Source organism: Stylophora pistillata, chromosome 5 (genome assembly GCF_964205215.1).
Source record: "Stylophora pistillata chromosome 5, jaStyPist1.2, whole genome shotgun sequence".
Lineage (NCBI taxonomy): Eukaryota > Metazoa > Cnidaria > Anthozoa > Scleractinia > Pocilloporidae > Stylophora > Stylophora pistillata.
The window spans coordinates 6,634,822-6,651,067 of NC_142523.1; the positions used below are offsets into that span (position 1 = coordinate 6,634,822).

At 43.4% G+C, this 16,246-nt stretch overlaps 1 protein-coding gene across 2 annotated transcripts; it reads right to left on the minus strand.

The window, feature by feature from the left end:
- Positions 1 to 666: 666 nt before the first annotated feature.
- Positions 667 to 15,962, minus strand: LOC111325017 (uncharacterized). 2 transcript variants are annotated; one of them, XM_022928712.2, is made up of 9 exons: positions 15,777 to 15,962; positions 9,372 to 13,391; positions 7,819 to 7,996; positions 7,140 to 7,425; positions 6,478 to 6,728; positions 5,868 to 6,096; positions 3,895 to 5,168; positions 2,283 to 3,401; positions 667 to 1,913 (listed from the first exon to the last, which is right to left on the minus strand). In XM_022928712.2, the coding sequence occupies exons 1-9, from the start codon at positions 15,803 to 15,805 to the stop codon at positions 918 to 920; spliced, it is 8,382 nt and encodes a 2,793-aa protein (XP_022784447.2). In that variant the 5' UTR covers positions 15,806 to 15,962; the 3' UTR covers positions 667 to 917. The 2 variants fall into 2 exon arrangements, with proteins under 2 accessions (XP_022784447.2, XP_022784448.2); XM_022928713.2 differs by having other exon boundaries at positions 9,372 to 13,431.
- Between the last annotated feature and the right edge of the window lie 284 nt (positions 15,963 to 16,246).

The window sequence follows — 16,246 nt, forward strand, 5'->3', positions numbered from 1 at the left end:
AGTCTACCCATTTCGTTTCTGGCGGCCATTTTCGTTTCTAAGCTGGTCGCAATGTTTGTCTGAGTCTGTGCGGTGAGTCTCATAGGTTATCACGTAACAAAATCTATTTCTAGTAATAGTTTAAAGCGCTATTGAACGGCCACCCCGTGTTTACGAGTGATTAGGAATAATCTGCTGGATATCGTCACAGAAATAAGTGGTCGATGATATGCGATTAATCGCTGTAGTTCGCTTATGTTATAGTTTACCCTATCTAATATTATGCAACTTTTTCCTTAATAGATCGATTAAAACCAGAAATCATTTATACGGTTTGCGTTATCCAGTGGATTAATAAACCCCTTTTTCTCCCCGGATCACTTATGTCTGTAAATCTATGGATTGGCTCTCGGCAGTAAAGAAGCCGACTGAGAATGACCTCTTTGTCCGCGATGTCTTTAATTTCATCAACACATTTCCTTAAGTCTTTAGACATGTCACCAGTATTGTCCTTGGGAAGTTTAAGAACGAGGAATGTTGTCACATTGCCTTAGGCTCGATTTTAAATGATAGAACTGGTGGATGGAAAGTTCCTCAGCTCTATAGCTTTGAGAAAATACTTCTCTCAAATTCTTGAGATATGAAAATAATCTCTCACTGGATTTACTAAAACTCAATTCCAGTTACTTGTAGAGTCGCACTAATTTATTTTTGTAAAGTCAAGTTAAAAATACATTTCAAAATAATTGAAGTCCTTAGTTATCAAGATCAACTTTATCAACTGGGTGGTGTGTTTCTTTCTCTTCAACACCTCAAGCTCTGAGAGATTTTTATCGCATTATTTACACTCGCTATAAATGTTGGGGCGACTAAACTTACACATGTCGTGTAGAAAATAAAATTTACTGTTTAGGAGAAAACTGTTCAGTGTCTTTCATTTACTCGGATAAATGTGAGGCCAAAGCAAAAGAAAAGGCCCAGATATCCCTCAAAAGCTTCTCAACTGCTTCACTGTTACTCCAACTATTGGGTAATCCAGCCTTGACAACAACTTCCCATCGTGTGAACACTTTACTGAAGGCAGAAGCGTGTTTTGTTGGTCGAGAATACTCAGTAACCTCGTTCACGCTGATGCGAAGGGCTTTCCTGAACTCGCTTAGCATTGCCAAGTCTTCGTCTAGCTTGTATGTTCGAGACTTTTTGTGTCGAATCAAGGCCACTTCTTTCCAGACTTCCGGTTTAACTACAAAAGGACATCGGGAAGCATGCGCGTGATTTTGAGACTGCAAAATATCACGGTACTGCTCATAAGCAGTTCCACGTATGTCCTCGGAGCGCAGTGCATGGCGGGTCTGTAATACGAAACGGACATCAGTCTCGACTCCGTCTAAATCAGTGATGTCATGATCTTCGGGATTTTCCTGCCAAGCCCTCTTTACATCCACTGCGCACCAGCGCAGCTTGGGATACATGATTTCGTGAAAATTAAAAGCTTCATCTGTGAGCACACAGAATTCCTGATCCGTGTGTATTTCAACCAGGTAGCACTCTGAGCTTTGCTCTTCTACAAACCCGCGCTGTGTAAGAAAACTCATGATTTTCTCATGCGAAGAAACGATTGTAAAGAAAGAGCTTCGAGAGGGTTTCTCCTTTGGCATCTTTTTGCCATCTTCTCCTACATCGTTACTCTTTCGCTTCTTGACTTTTCGACTTTTTAGAGTCCGCACGTACTTTTTGTCATTTCTTGGAGTGGTGGAGAGCACACTGGGTCGAGGTTTGTAACCACGTGACAGATTTGTTTGGAACACACTTACAGTCGGAGATTCTGTGTCCTCAGTAAATGATTTCGGAATATTTAAAACATAAATGCGTCCGAAGCGAACAGCTAATTCCATTTCACCATGAATGGAAGGCACATAGTCCCTCTCTATTACCTAGAAAAAAAGGGGAGGAAGGAACTTGAAGTAATTTGAATCAAGGTCTTGAATTACAAATTCAAGCGTTCAACAGAAGGTAATGTAAAGGAAAATGGCACAAAGAGAGACAAAAAAAATTCAGGGAAATAATGCGCACCCACCCCTCCCCTAGCCCAACCTTAACTCCAACTTGTTGTTTATTGCTGGGTTATGGGAGGGGTAGGTACGCGGTTGCTAGGTTACTGACATTGATCACAAATGGATCGGAGAGCTCGAGAGAATCATTTCTGGCACGAAGATCTCCGAAGTCTCCCGATGTCCACCCGAGGGTATTCAAAACTTATAGAACAGGGTACAAACTACTGTAATAGTAATCATAACTCATACCTGAACTTGAGTGAGAAACCTTTCTTTAAAGCTTTGAAACTCATACCGGGTAAAGGCTGCTCCGATACGTTTAAGGCCAGATCTCGGATTTATCAGCATGGGCACGTACAAAGCCAGACTATCATGGGTGGGGTGGTGATTTCCGTAGTACGGCACCAAAGTGATGCGATCGTCGTCACTAAGGCTACCCTCTACCACCATGAGTTTGGCTTCCTTAACAAAGCACACTGACATAATGGCAGCCTTGTTACGCAAGGCTTGCGTTGCCATCGCATTCAGTGCTCGCTCTACCGACGCCACAGCGGACTCAGTACCAATAGCTTGAAGAACAAGGCCAAATCCTGAACCGGGGAGACTGGGACGAATTGTTACTCTCGCACCAGTCTTCTTTGACAACTCATACGCGTTATGCCTTTCTGAGCCCGTCATGGCATATGACAGCTCTTCTGACAGGAAAATAACACGGTCGACTTCTGAAGCACTGATTGTAAGAAGCACTTCAACGTCACCGTAAAGTGCCAATAGATGAAAAGCGCGTTGCATGTGCTCCTTGAGCAGGCGCAAGTGTTCTGTGTCCAGCAGTTCTGCTAGTTTGGCCACGCCTAATAGTGAGGCAAATGGCTGGGGAATTTCTGTATCGAGAGTGGAGTTGTAAGCTTGAAAAAAATTCAGCAGAATTTCACCGATTTCTTCATCACCGAGAGTTATTGGAACACTGGCCTCGTCTTCTGAGGATTCCAATGACGGTAAAGATGCAAGAACATTTCGCCATTCCTGAATAAGTATTGCGTCGCTCACTTGTCCGATTGAAATCTGTAAGCAGCGCCTCCAGACACTTTCCACGTTGAAATTTTGCATCAAGTTCTTGGAAACGCAGAATATCAGCAACAAGAAAGTTAACTCGTTCGACTTGATTCCTGCCTCAACACCATGTCCTGTGAGCCCCGTCACATGACCCCAGCTAAGGAGGAGACGGAGAACTGGCAAGAGACCTGGGTAGGATTTAATGTAGCTTGATAACACGATAGCTTTGAGGAGCCCATCCCACGAGGCTGAGAGGTCGCCGACTACTTTAACTAAGGGACCGCCATAATTGGATGGGTTCTGGCAAGAAATCACCTGAAACAAAGATACAAAGAGCGTAATTAGAAATCGTTATTTTCAAGGAGACAATCTCCTGGCATGCATTATCAGAATAAGCTATGCCAAGAAAACTCTTGGCCCAACGGAAAACTTCTTAGAAGTTCTTCACTGAGATTCATCGTCATGTTTATGTCATTTTTAAAAAAGCATGATGATCTGTCTTTTTTTTCCTCCCTTTCTGAATTGAAGAGCAACCTGATAATATGATAATGTACTAATTATCGGGCCAGAGTAGGGAAGGTAAGAAACAAAAGTCGAACATATAAATTTATCCAGCGCTGGAGAATCTAAGCATTGATGATGATTGTATTGAAAATTTCTGCACCTATACAAGGCGTCGCTACTCCGAAATGAGTAGGGTGGATCCCCAAATAAACAATGTAATTTTAAGAAATAAGAATCTCAGTGCAGTCACTTTTCGCATTTAAGAGGAATAACCCACCTCCCTCGATATCAAGACAACACTTACCGGGACCTTGGCGGACTCCACCAGACGCGTATGCTTAAACAGCGTCTTCATGATTGGGTGTAATGTCGTTAATAAGGCGATCTGTTCCTCTCGATCCAGTCTACTATAATGGGCAATGCGCTCCGAGTTTAGCATACAAAGATCAAGATCCGAATCTGTTCTGAAGAGAAGTGTCGCTGAAGAACCAAATAAAGCAAGGCTCATTCCAGGCATCACCCTCGATATAAAATTCTTTTTCTGTAGCCTTTCTTCAAAACCTGGTAAGAGAAAACTTCTATCTTTCTCAAAGACCTTCAAAACACTTTCATTAATCGACGCTACGATGCTTGGGGACTCCTGCTCCTCAAATGCCCCTTCGCTTCTGATTGACAGCATGATGTCATCAACCAGCCACGGAAAGCTTAAGAACTGCTTTGAAGAGGTTCCATCCGGGACATTCGCTGCTGTGTCGGTCGAGTTTAGGTTACCGTACGCCACGTAGTACCAGGCCGAGGCCTTTCTTCGCATTTCTTCGGAAATAACATCATCATCTCCTCGTTTATCTTCGTTCGAATCGAACTCTCCGAAGAACCTTCTGCGAAAGCTTTCGCGTATTTTGGTGAGAATGTGCCCAACTATGTCAGCAATCTCGACTTTTTCTCTTCCAAGGCGAGAGTGAACTTTTAGAAAGCAGCCCGAAAGTAACTCGGCTTCTGTCTCGATTCCGTAGAGGTTCATCAGCGTTTGGAGCTGGTTGGAGTATTCCTCATAAAGTTCCTTTGCTTCGTCTTGGTACCTCCGGAAATGGGGCACTAATAAGCTGGAATCGATTTGTGGTTTCTTTCGTGGGACCGCTCTCCCTATACTGTCCTTAAACGCCCTGCATTCGCGATAAAGCTTTCCCAATACCTTGTCCGAAGGGTAGCTAGGTTTGTCGGATTTCATCATGAAATCAGGAAATACTAGGACTTTCGCCTCTTTGGGCATTTCGGGCCATTCTCCCGTCTTTGGAGCGTCAACTGCCAATGAATGAAGCTCAGCTAATCGAAGACATAGTGACGATTCAACCCCTCCCTCGTGACAATCGGCATGTGCTTTATGTGCGTTGTCAATCACACCAAGCTGGTCAAACCGGATATACTCAGCTACAAATTCGGTCATGTCACCTACTTGAATTGGTCCGGAGACTTTCTTTTTGGGGGGCGCTTCGTAATTCATCGGTTCAAAGAGTTTTCTCTTCGGCAAAAGCTCTTTTTTCCAGCAGACAAAGTACAGGTCACCATCGAGATCTCCTCCTGATGAGAAGAAAGTAGTAATTACAATTCTGCGTACCTTAAGTTTATGCTGCATTAACCCTTTCGCCCAAAGATCTCCTAAATAATTCTCCTCACCGTCTGCCAAACAATTTTTATGATGTTAGTTGGGAGAATTTGGTATTAGATCAACTAATAATCTCCTAATAAATACTGTCATGTCATTTATTCTTAACACTTGTCTGCTTGATATTGTATTGACATTGTAAGGAGAAATTCTGTCTTAATAACTTGTGCGAATTAAGGGTTAAGTATAAAAACGCACGAGCTAACAGGGCTTAGAGAAAGAGGAGATAAAACGCCATGAGCAAGGTCAATACAATGCCACCAGAGAACAAGGAGATAAATGGATGTGACGCTTGTGTATTCATGTTAAGACTGCAGAGTTAACCAAAGAAGAAAAAGGTCTATTCGAGCGAGATCCTTTACGTACACTGCTTGACACTGCTGGATATTCCCTCGCACATGCGCATACTTAGAGACATTTCGTCAACATGTAGACACTGTCACTCCCTACTCTGTTCATATGCAATGGCGGCAGCGATATTGGCAGTGAGTCGTGCGTGGGTAAGAAAAGAAAAAGATTGTGAATTATTAGTTTTCTTTCTTACACTTTCGCCTTTGAGGATACCTGGTGATCAATACTGAATTATCATAAATGTTTACTAAAATCAGTTATACCTGCCATTTCACTGGGATGAGGGCGTGGTCCGTGATTAGGAAACACGACGCAGTCCACCAAATGAACGAGTTGAGCCGCGTATACTGCGGTCAGCTGTCTGACATCTCCGGGATGTAGACAAGGATTTCTTGTTACCACTACCGGTCCTTCGAAAATATGCTTTTTTGATTTGCTGAATTCTCCTTCGCGATCAGGGTCATTAGAAGTCGCCGAATACTGTACAAACACCTGGGGAGAAGCCAGTTTAGAAGAAATGTCAAAGTGTGTAGACGAAGGTGAATTAAGCAGTACTGGCAAGAAAAGAAATTTCCATGGAGCATCGACAGAAACTTGAGACTATAACTAGTTTCTTATTCTTTTGCTCGCACCACACCCCTTACCAAGCCAGATGCAGAACTAAAACCCATCATGACTCGGTCAGTCGCACTTTTTCATGCTCGAGTAAGTTTGTGTGTTTTTGCTATGAGTCGTCATCACCTTCTTCTGATGCTTTACTTTCTTCTGATTGCTATTATAATTAAGATGGTTTTGGTTTTACAGCACCCAACTTGTTTGCAATGAACATAAACAAAAAGTAAAACACGCTGTTCAATCTATTTTTTTTCTAACCTCGCCTGGCTTTAAGGCCCCCGTCTCATCCATGACACCTATCATAAGTCGAGCCTCCGCTGGTGGTAAGAGAATGCGGGCTCGACTCAGCAGATTTTGCATTCGCTCTTTGTAGAGTGCTACTAACAAAGACTTGAAAAAGGGTTCAGTGGTCAGTTGTATTCCGGCTTTAGACAGGCTCGTGTAAGCGATCCCAGTTTTAGCCCCCGAAGTCATCTGCTGCGATGCCAGCCGTTCGTCGACTAGCATTCCTTGAAATCAAACATAGCGAATTTACTTACAACAAAGAGGATGGCCCAGAGGGTTTGATAACAAGTTCCTAGGTTCTCAAATTTCAGAGATGATGCTTTCACGGCACCGGTTCTCCGCAGAATTGCTTGGGTTAATGTTGAATTGAAGGAAACTGGGTCTGGGGCACGAAGTCGAGGCTAATCATTAATTTCTCGAGAAAACAAGATAAAATATCGAAAAATTCTATTTCAAACTTTTTTTGTAATTAACCCCCATTAGAAACCAGTTGAAGCAGGAAGAAAAGCTAAACAGTACAAATTAAACCACAAAGGAAGTTTTGTATGCTTCGTGATTTGAGTTTCACGTAATCGTCCCAATTCCCTTTATGACGAACGTGGTCCAACGAAAAAGATCGATTATCACGTTCTTACCTGCTAATCTGTCCAGCATATCACGTTGCAAATTCATGAATACATCATCCGGGATACCAAGGTTAGACAAGAGAATAATCAACTGGTGATTTAAGAAAACGGCCTGTGGACGAGAGGTCTGCAGCACCTCTATGCGTCGATGGGAGCTTTCAAACTTGCGCATGCTCGGGCGGAAGACCGCTACGTTGTCTGGAAGCCTAGGATCAAGTGTTAGAACTCCTTTGCATCCAGCAAAGCGAACTTGGATCGCAGAAGGCAAAAAGTTCTTGCCGATCTTCTTCGCGACCTGCCAAGGAGAAAAAGCGTAACAGTTACCAAAGGTTAAGAGTCTAAGTCAACGTCAATGACGCTGAGAAAACACACAGTTCATGGTAAGCTCGAGAAACGGCTATTTTTGGCGTCTAACTGGTTAAGGTCATTCCCTAGTGTTAATTAGTGCATCCTTATGGTACATGATTTCACTTACGATCAAAGTGCGTACGCAATACAGAACAATGACGAATCGTCTACACAATCATGATGACAGGGGCAGAAATCACTGGGTATAAACATGCTATTTCTGACATTCTTGCTATGAATAGAGACAACCATACGATTGTATTTGAGAGAGTTCAAGTCTTTTACCGTCAGTTATAACCAGTACTGGTGGTTTTTCTTTTCTGTGATTTTAAATCCTCACCTGGCGAGCAAGTGACTTCGAAATTCTTCCCACTCCATCCGAGAAGCAGTAGCTGCCATTTGGTGTTTCAATGTCGTTATCCATTTCCCAGGAGGTCCCTTCACTGACGTCAATACCAACTGCGTCCATGGATGTTGAAAAGCACTGACCCATTCGCGCCATGAATGTGGCAACACAGCTAAGGACAGATGGGAAACTTGTTCAGAGTTTACATGCAGGAAAGAAATTGGCGCACACTCGCTATGTGGATTATCTGCAAGAGCCTATCCCGTTTCCGGATCGATGTCATTGTCCAAGTAACTGTGCACCCACCCCTTCCCTAATACAACCACAGCCAACTGATAACAGGTTAGGGTTAATGTTGGGTTAGGGGAGGGGTGAGTACGCAGTTGCTTAAACACGAAGGCGCGCTATAAAAGGAGCTTTAGGTCCCACTGGACCATTTGTCAATCAACCGTCGTGTGATGTAGAACTCTTAGAGATAAGTCAGCTTGAGCTACAGCTACTCCAAAGCAGTGAACAGCGGGCGCATTCCTCAAAATTGTTTTATGTCTTTATCACAATACAAGAATTTTTGAGATTTGTATTTCCTTTCTCCAATGGAAACTGTCTTTATTTGTGGCGGTAAATTTGAGATCGAAGTAGGTGGTTCGCACGTTACCTCATGCCACCATGCTGGTGGAAGTAAACAATAGATATCTCATTAGCTCCTTTTGTTCGTCTACCAGCATTTAAATTTGACCCGCACATGTCAACGGTGAGTGACAAATGAGCCTAGGTCTTCCCAGGGAAGACTTCCTTATATAGCGCGCCTTCGTGTTTAAATTGTGAGATTGATGAGATTGATGTTTAAATTCTGAGATCCGTTTCCGGATCGATGCCATTGTCCAAGTAAGTGTGCACCCACCCCTTCCCTGGTACAACCACAGTCAACTGATAACAGGTTAGGGTTAATGTTGGGTTAGGGGAGGGGTGAGTACGCAGTTGCTTAAATTCTTAGATTGATCACCATTATCCATGACATAAAGGGACCTTTCACTAGGAGTATTAGACGTGATGGTCCATCGTGGGTAATAGGGAGTTTAAGCAAACCACGACGGCTACGGCAACAAGAGCGTGGAAAACCAATAGATCTAACTGGCAGAACAATAGCCCAGCACGTGCGTTTTAAAACTTTGTACATTTCTTAGCCGTCCTTTGCAAAACAACAACGTGAAATCACCAAAATTTGCGTCGTCTGCGAAGCGAAACCGCGGCGGCAAATTATTTTAATTTACGTTTGGAACTCAACGCTACTTTTATGCGTTATGTTGAGTTTGAGGTCTGGCGCCCTAAGAGACGGTAAACACATGCAGCCATTTTCGAAATTCTAACTAAAAGTAGAAACTCGTTTTTTAATCGACGTCTTCCGTGGCGTTGCCGTCCTGACTGCTTAAAGTCCCTATTTTCTCTCTTTCCTTCCCCCATGGCACCAAGTCAGGTTCTCCTGATTTCGATCGTTCAAAAAATCTATCAAAACCACATGTCCATAAAAATCATTTCAATCTTAGTACCTTATTCTAGAAAAGTCTCCCATCCATTCTCTTATCTCGTCTGGTTGTGGACTGGGACGAACAAACCAGCAGCCGTGATTGCGCAACTGACTATTGGAAGATCCTAAAAAAAGGAATCTATCCCCGCCCGCGATCACTCCGATGTTCAAGATCCGCTTTAAACGTTCCAAAACGTTATCAATGGCTCCAGCTGCGGACGAGAGCCTCGAGAAGTCTTCATCACGAATGTTGACACATAAAAACTGGTCTGTGTTGTAATGCCGAAGGACACGATTTTTTGACATGATCTCTGGTGTGTAGTAAAGAAGCCTTGTGGGTGTGATCACCATACGTTTGATCATTGCGCACTGATCGGGGATCAGTTGCTTTGGGAATCCCCCCGGATTAAAATTTGTTTCGTTGAGTAAGGCTTCGAGTTGGGCCTCTGGATCGCAGAATGAATCCCTGTGGAGAGCCGTGCCAAGTCTTTCCAAGGCATACAGTGCTATTTTTTCAGGTTTGCTTCCAAGTAGAGTGGTGAACTTGGTTGTGATTCTACCCCTGGCGAATGGAAAGGAACTCAGGACACATTGTGCGGCGTATTTGACGACAAAAGGCAACTCTATGGAAATGTTCACCTCTGGTAATCTTCTCAAAGATTTTCGCAAAGAAACATAGAACGACGTTTTGTCATATTTAGAGATGCTTTTAAGCACCTCTTTAACATCATTCCATTCACTCGCCTTAAAGGTAAAGTTGTAGGCACAGCACAAACCAAAAGCTTCTCCGCTATCTCCGATTTCTGTAACACGCTCCCAATTCACCACGTCGTCAATACGTGCGAGATCCGAACTCGTCAAAAGGGCTTCGCTATCATCTTCGGATCCTACTTGAGAACTTTCGGCACTACTTCGGTTGACTCCGGAAGTCGTTTGATCATCTTCGGAATCGCTTGAATACTCCCCGAAGAAGCCACGATCTTCATCAAAATCAAAGTCGTATTCGTCTTCATTGAAGTACCAATCTTCAAAGCCGTTTTCTTCGTCATCTTCCTCTTTTTTGATGAAATTCTTCGCTCTATACATGCGCGGAGGATGCCTCACTGAAATGATAACCTCTTGAGACGAAGATGAGCTCTGTTTGTCTACCAAAACGAATTCTCTCAGTTCGCTGTAACGTACTTGCAGCTTGTACAGATCAGCCTTCCACTTGCTGAACGGATTAGGAACTGTGAAACAGATCAACAATGTTCGAAGATCATGTTGAAAGGCAACGCGAATATTCTCCATTCGCTTGGTGGAGTCGAAAGGCCAGTGGGTACAGAAATGCGCTCGATTCCAAAAGTACCCCAGATTGATGGCTTCTGCTTTGATGACTAGCACCTGTTTGGAATACTTTTCACTATGCGAGGGATCATCTCGACTCAACCAGTGTTTGCTCGTTTCGGATCGGAACACATTGGGACGCGAACACCATGACTGGACAATATGAGTGAAGAATTTTTCTTTGCGGCGGAAGCTTTGGTCTTCGAGAGGCTCCAACTGCAGGCGAAGAACGACAGGGTGACTTTGGTCCGAAAAACTCCCCTCTTCTGGTGAATTTACAACACCTTTAACACCTTCAATGGTTTCTGTCGCCAAGGACTTCACATCAAAATATCTCTCAAAGTAGTCTGTCAGTTGGCTAACTTCCTTGTTGTCATTTCCATCCGTAACAACATTGAAAATAGCGATACGGACATTTGGGACACGCTTCTTTCTTCTCTTTCTGGGTCCCCCTGAGGCGAGACTTTCCCCTCGTTCATGGATGGTCATTGCTTCGACGCTGTATTCATTTTCCATGTCATCATCCTCTTCCTCAGCTTGTGGTTCCTCTTCTGCGCATGTCATGCTTAATGGTTCAACTGGATGTGATCGTTGGCTCAAGTCTGGTTTCTTCATCGCACAACCGAATGACTCAGCCTGTAATCGAGCTTTGGAATATTGCTGCAACCTCATAGCGTGCTCCATGTTCTTTTCCATTTTGATAGCATCAAACGCGTTCGTTTGCTCCTTTAAGTCTCTGCAGATGACGACAAACCGGCTGTCGGGCCTGCGCGATGCTCGCCCGCGACTCTGCACAATTCCACGTACAGTCAGTGCGCTGTCAAAGCGGATGACCAGGTTACATACAGGGACGTCCAGTCCCTCCTCTAAAACGCTTGTGCTAATGAGTAATTTAACTTCTCCAGATCTTAACTTCTTGAGGATTTCCTCCTGTTCTCCTCTCCAGTCCATTCCATCGCTTCCCTGCCCGTGACCGACAAGGAAGGCTGGGTTCAATTTTTCGCAAATTTCAGTTTCTTTCCGCAGCCGTTCACAGAGCTTGTGTGCAGTCTTCCTCATTTTGACAAAAATGATCCCTCTGGAAGTTTGGTCTATTTCAACTCGAAGAATAAATTTTCCAAGTTCCTTAGTAAGGTGTTGATACCTGTCGCTGGACGAGAAAAAGCTTGAAGCTCGTCTAAGGTCTTTGATTGACGATTCTAGTTCCTGTAGCGCATTCATAGAACCAATAAGCTTCTTTTTTAGCTGTTCCAAAGGGGATGTGGCCATTCGCAGCTGTCTGATGCACTCTTCAAGACTCTCCACAGCATACTCGTTCCCCAAGATGTTGTTCTCTTCAATCACACTGAGCATGTGCATGGCATGTTCCCCAAGTGCCAAGCCCTTTACCCGGCTCTTGTCACCACAGCAACGTTCAATCAACTTACGCAAAGCACCGCGGTAGTTGGGTTTTAGAACTTGCAACTTGTCAAGCGCTCGAGGGCAGTTGGCTTCCCATTCGATGAGCTCTTTCAAGGAGTTGAGGTACGACTCCACGATTGATTCAAGGACTGTTTGCTTGGTGTTAAGGGGAACTACCTGGTATTCTGTATCCGGTCGGTTCCAGTACTCCTCTAAGTCCGTCAACCGAGAAGGCATGCGCCCACATGCGAATAGATTCGACAGAAGTTCCTCCAGTTTTCTCGACGTTTCCTGGGGTGTGTCAGCGCCTGCTGGAGAGGCAGTCAGCGCCAGCACTAGAGGCTTTAACCTGTTATTTGTAACTCTGTAGAAATCTCTCATGACCTGATTATAGCAATGATTTCCAAGGCAATGATGGGCTTCGTCGAAAACGAGAACAGAAATATCAGACATGCGTACCACCACAGGATCACTGGCCATGAGGTTTAACAAAATCTGGTGGGTCATAACCAGGAGATCGATTTTATTCTCTGCAAGCGCCTGGACGGTGGCTATCCAACGAGACTTATCGCCCGGAAAACGTCCAACATCTCCCGCTAAGATCTCCACTCTGAGATCTGGAACTTGGGACTTAATGTAGTCACTCTGTTGGTACACAAGTGGTATGCGGTCTACCAAGAACACCATCAATTTGTTTGGGTTTAGTCTTTTCATACAGCTTAGCACCATGGCTGCAATCAAAGTCTTTCCCGAGCCCGTAGGAAGGTAAACCAGCGTGTTTCCGCGCAAAGCTTTCAGAAACATCTCTCGTTGATAACCACGCGGAGTCTGCTTCGTGAAGGACAACACTTGCTCCATAGCAAGGCCGTTTCGCACATCGCAATAGATCAACGGTTCTGAAGGGGTCTCGTTCTGTTTAATAGATTCTGGAAGTTGTAGCTGAGAAATGTTGACAACCTCAAGGCCACACTGCAAAAGTTTTTCTTTTATTTGCTTCAATTTTTTCCCTCTGATTTCCTCATATCTCCTTTTGAAATAAACGTTTTCAATCTTGAAACAAATCAGGGTAGTTTCGTGTACAATGCTGACTGTACCCACGTAATCGTTGCACTGTTTGCAAAGAATTTTGTAAGGACAAAATGAGGCTCTCTTAGCGTCAGGGTTTGGAATCTTTCTGACTTTTTCATAAGCTTCTTCCTCCTTTTCTTTTTTAATGGCCATATGCGTCTGTGATGGAGGAACTGTAGCTAACATTAGGATATCCGTAGTGGCCAGCCCTGTGTTGCAGTGACTGCAGTACAGAGTAAGGCAGCTCCTGTAAGCCATTGAATCAGAGGTACACGACAAAGAAATTGCTGCAAAAGTTTAAACAAGTACAAATGAGTAGGACTTACCACAGCTTTAGAGACCAGTTATAATTCATCGTTCATCGCTAGAGGGGGGGGGGTCTGGAGCATTTTGGCTTTGTCATAACAACACTCATCCTAGCCCCCCCCCACTCCAACCTCGTTCCCAGGGCCTTTTCCCTAAGGTAAAAGGCCCTGGGAACGAGGTTGCCCCCCACTCCCCATAAGATTCTGTCAAATGTTTTTGATCCTCCATCATTAGCATTTAATTAGCAGTCAATTTTTTTATAGTCTCCTCTTTACACTCTGTTGGCGACGACTAATCTCCCCTCCGTTCCCCCCGAAAACCATGTGATCCCTTCTAAAATCTTCCAATCCCCCACCCCTTTCTAGGTGATAATAATGACTGATTCCTGAAAAAAAAAAAAAACACTGTTACCAATCCGGAAAGCGGAAAAGCGGCCAAACTCCCAATCAATTAGAAAGACTTCCCAGTAAATCCAAACCAAGGCGAAACTTAGTTCAATAGGGTCTAAAGCCCCCAGAAAGGGAGGTTTTACTCGGGGCAATTTTTTGTTTGTGGCCTCATAATTGTCAATCCAGTCGTGAAGATGCGACCCCATTTAGCGACAGATCCCATCAGCCTAACGGTAGGAAGTATCTCCCCCCCCCCCGCCCCACACGCACACCATCTCCCGGCTGACGACAGGACAAGCGGTAACCGAAAAACCGACAACACACATTTATTTATATGCGGAACTTTCAAGAAAGCATAAGCGCTGAATATCGAAAAGAACATCAAAATCGAAGGCTTAAAGTACAAAGAGTTATCTCAAAATTACTAATACTGGAAAACGAGAAATTCCATGCCCCCTTCTTGAAGCAAATTCTAGGACAGCATTTAATTCAAAGATTGAAATTTTTCTGTAGGAATTTTTTAAAGTAGAGCTGTCCTTAAAAAGTTCATTATGAACAAATAAATTCTTAGGAAAGAGCAAACGAGTTGCTTACTAAGCTTATGAGAGGGCTTATATGGCTGGAGACAGGAATATTCCCCATTCGTAAGCGGAAGTCGTCACCTTGTTTCGAACTCGTAGCATATTCATAGCAGAGCAAATCCTACCTCAACTGCGGCATACTATATTCCCGTCTCCAAGCTTTAGTTCAAAGCTACTAAGCTCTATAGAATCGCTTACCATTTCCTTATCGACAGACGTAAATTGGCTGGGCTCCTTCAATTCGTCAAATGTACTTAAAGTGCGTGTAGGAATGCCAATGTGAAAACCTAATGACCGGCAGCCGCACTCAAACATGTAACCAGTGTGACCAACTGCAGTTTCGTACTCTACAACCTATAAATATTTTTCAGGGGTCGCTTGACACTTCTTATTCGACCTTAGCTAGGTTATTTCGATTCGTCAAACTTAACTAAATATTGAATGGGACTGCCGGCCCACCTTGACCGACTGCCGGACTCTTGGCCTCGGCGTATTATGAAGTCTAATTCTTGCGAAGAGCAAAACAAGCCGGGTCATCCTCGGTGTAAAAACCTGACGAGGTTTTCTTTGTTTCATGAGGTATTGTTTTGCTGTACGCTATTGTTTATAAAGTTTTTTTGTCTTCGTTTTACGTCACTCGTGAGCTTCACAGGTTTTTACACCGAGGAAGGGCCAACAAGCCTTTGCTCTTATTATTCTGTCCTTTATTCCGATGTTTATTGTCTGAAACTCGACACTATCAAGGAGTTTTTCAAACACTGTGAGCAATACTCAGCTTTCAGCAACCGAATTTTTTAACTACTGAGTCTTGATAGAAATGAGTCCCTAAGATCTGTGCCTCGTCACGTTTTCGTTTATTGAAGTTATCGATGTGTCCGTGCAGGAAAGCGAGCTACCGAGCTCATGCGCTTAATTAGTAGAGCTCTAAATCTGCATACTTCAGTTGGTTACGGTTCTTGCAGTCTGGCAAAGTTTAAAAAATTTGTCCAAAAAGTTTCAAAATAATTATTTTTTACGATAATTCTCCATCCTCAGCCATCTTAATTCAATTTTGGTTTGTAGCGGTCTATTTTGTTGTTTTTGTGTCGAAGCAGACCATTCCTTTATCGATCGCTTCCCCCAAGGCAATAGACCTCTTGATCGCGTTAATATTCGTCGACTCCGACACATTTTCCATTGATTAAATCTACAGTATTATTTATATACTTCGCTCAGCTTCCACTTGCAGAACGAACGAGATTTTCAAAATTATTTTTGTTGCTAACAACAACTATTCCTCATTAGCTGCAGGCTTAATGATTTAAGAGCGCAGAGAAATATCGCGTATATTACAAAGAAGCATATGCAAATTCCTACCTTACATTCGTCATGTTTAAACACCACATCAATGTTTCACAGACATCTCAACAGTCCTACCTCGGTTCAACTTTCACATGGTGTCTTAGATCAAAGTCTGGAGAGAAATCGATGTTACAAATTTCGAAGGACTGATCGAATCAAATTCGTTTCAAAACTTTCCGAGAAAACGAAAATGCTCTTTCCGGGAAACATCGCATAAATTAGTATAAGGGACTTCCCGAAGATAACGGGAAGAATAGTGCTCTCTCTAGGCCGGGTCAGATTCATAATGCATATCTTAGACGTTGGAGAAAGAGTGCAGAAGAAAATAAAATTATCTTGACTACGCATTCAAACAGTGTATTAGTTCAAGCTTAATGTCACTAGAACGTAGTTATTGTAAACAAGTCGAGTATTTATCAAAAATACAATAAACACTTTTGGTTCTATTCCATCAAAAAGCAAGTTTCATGTTTTTGTTCCCTATT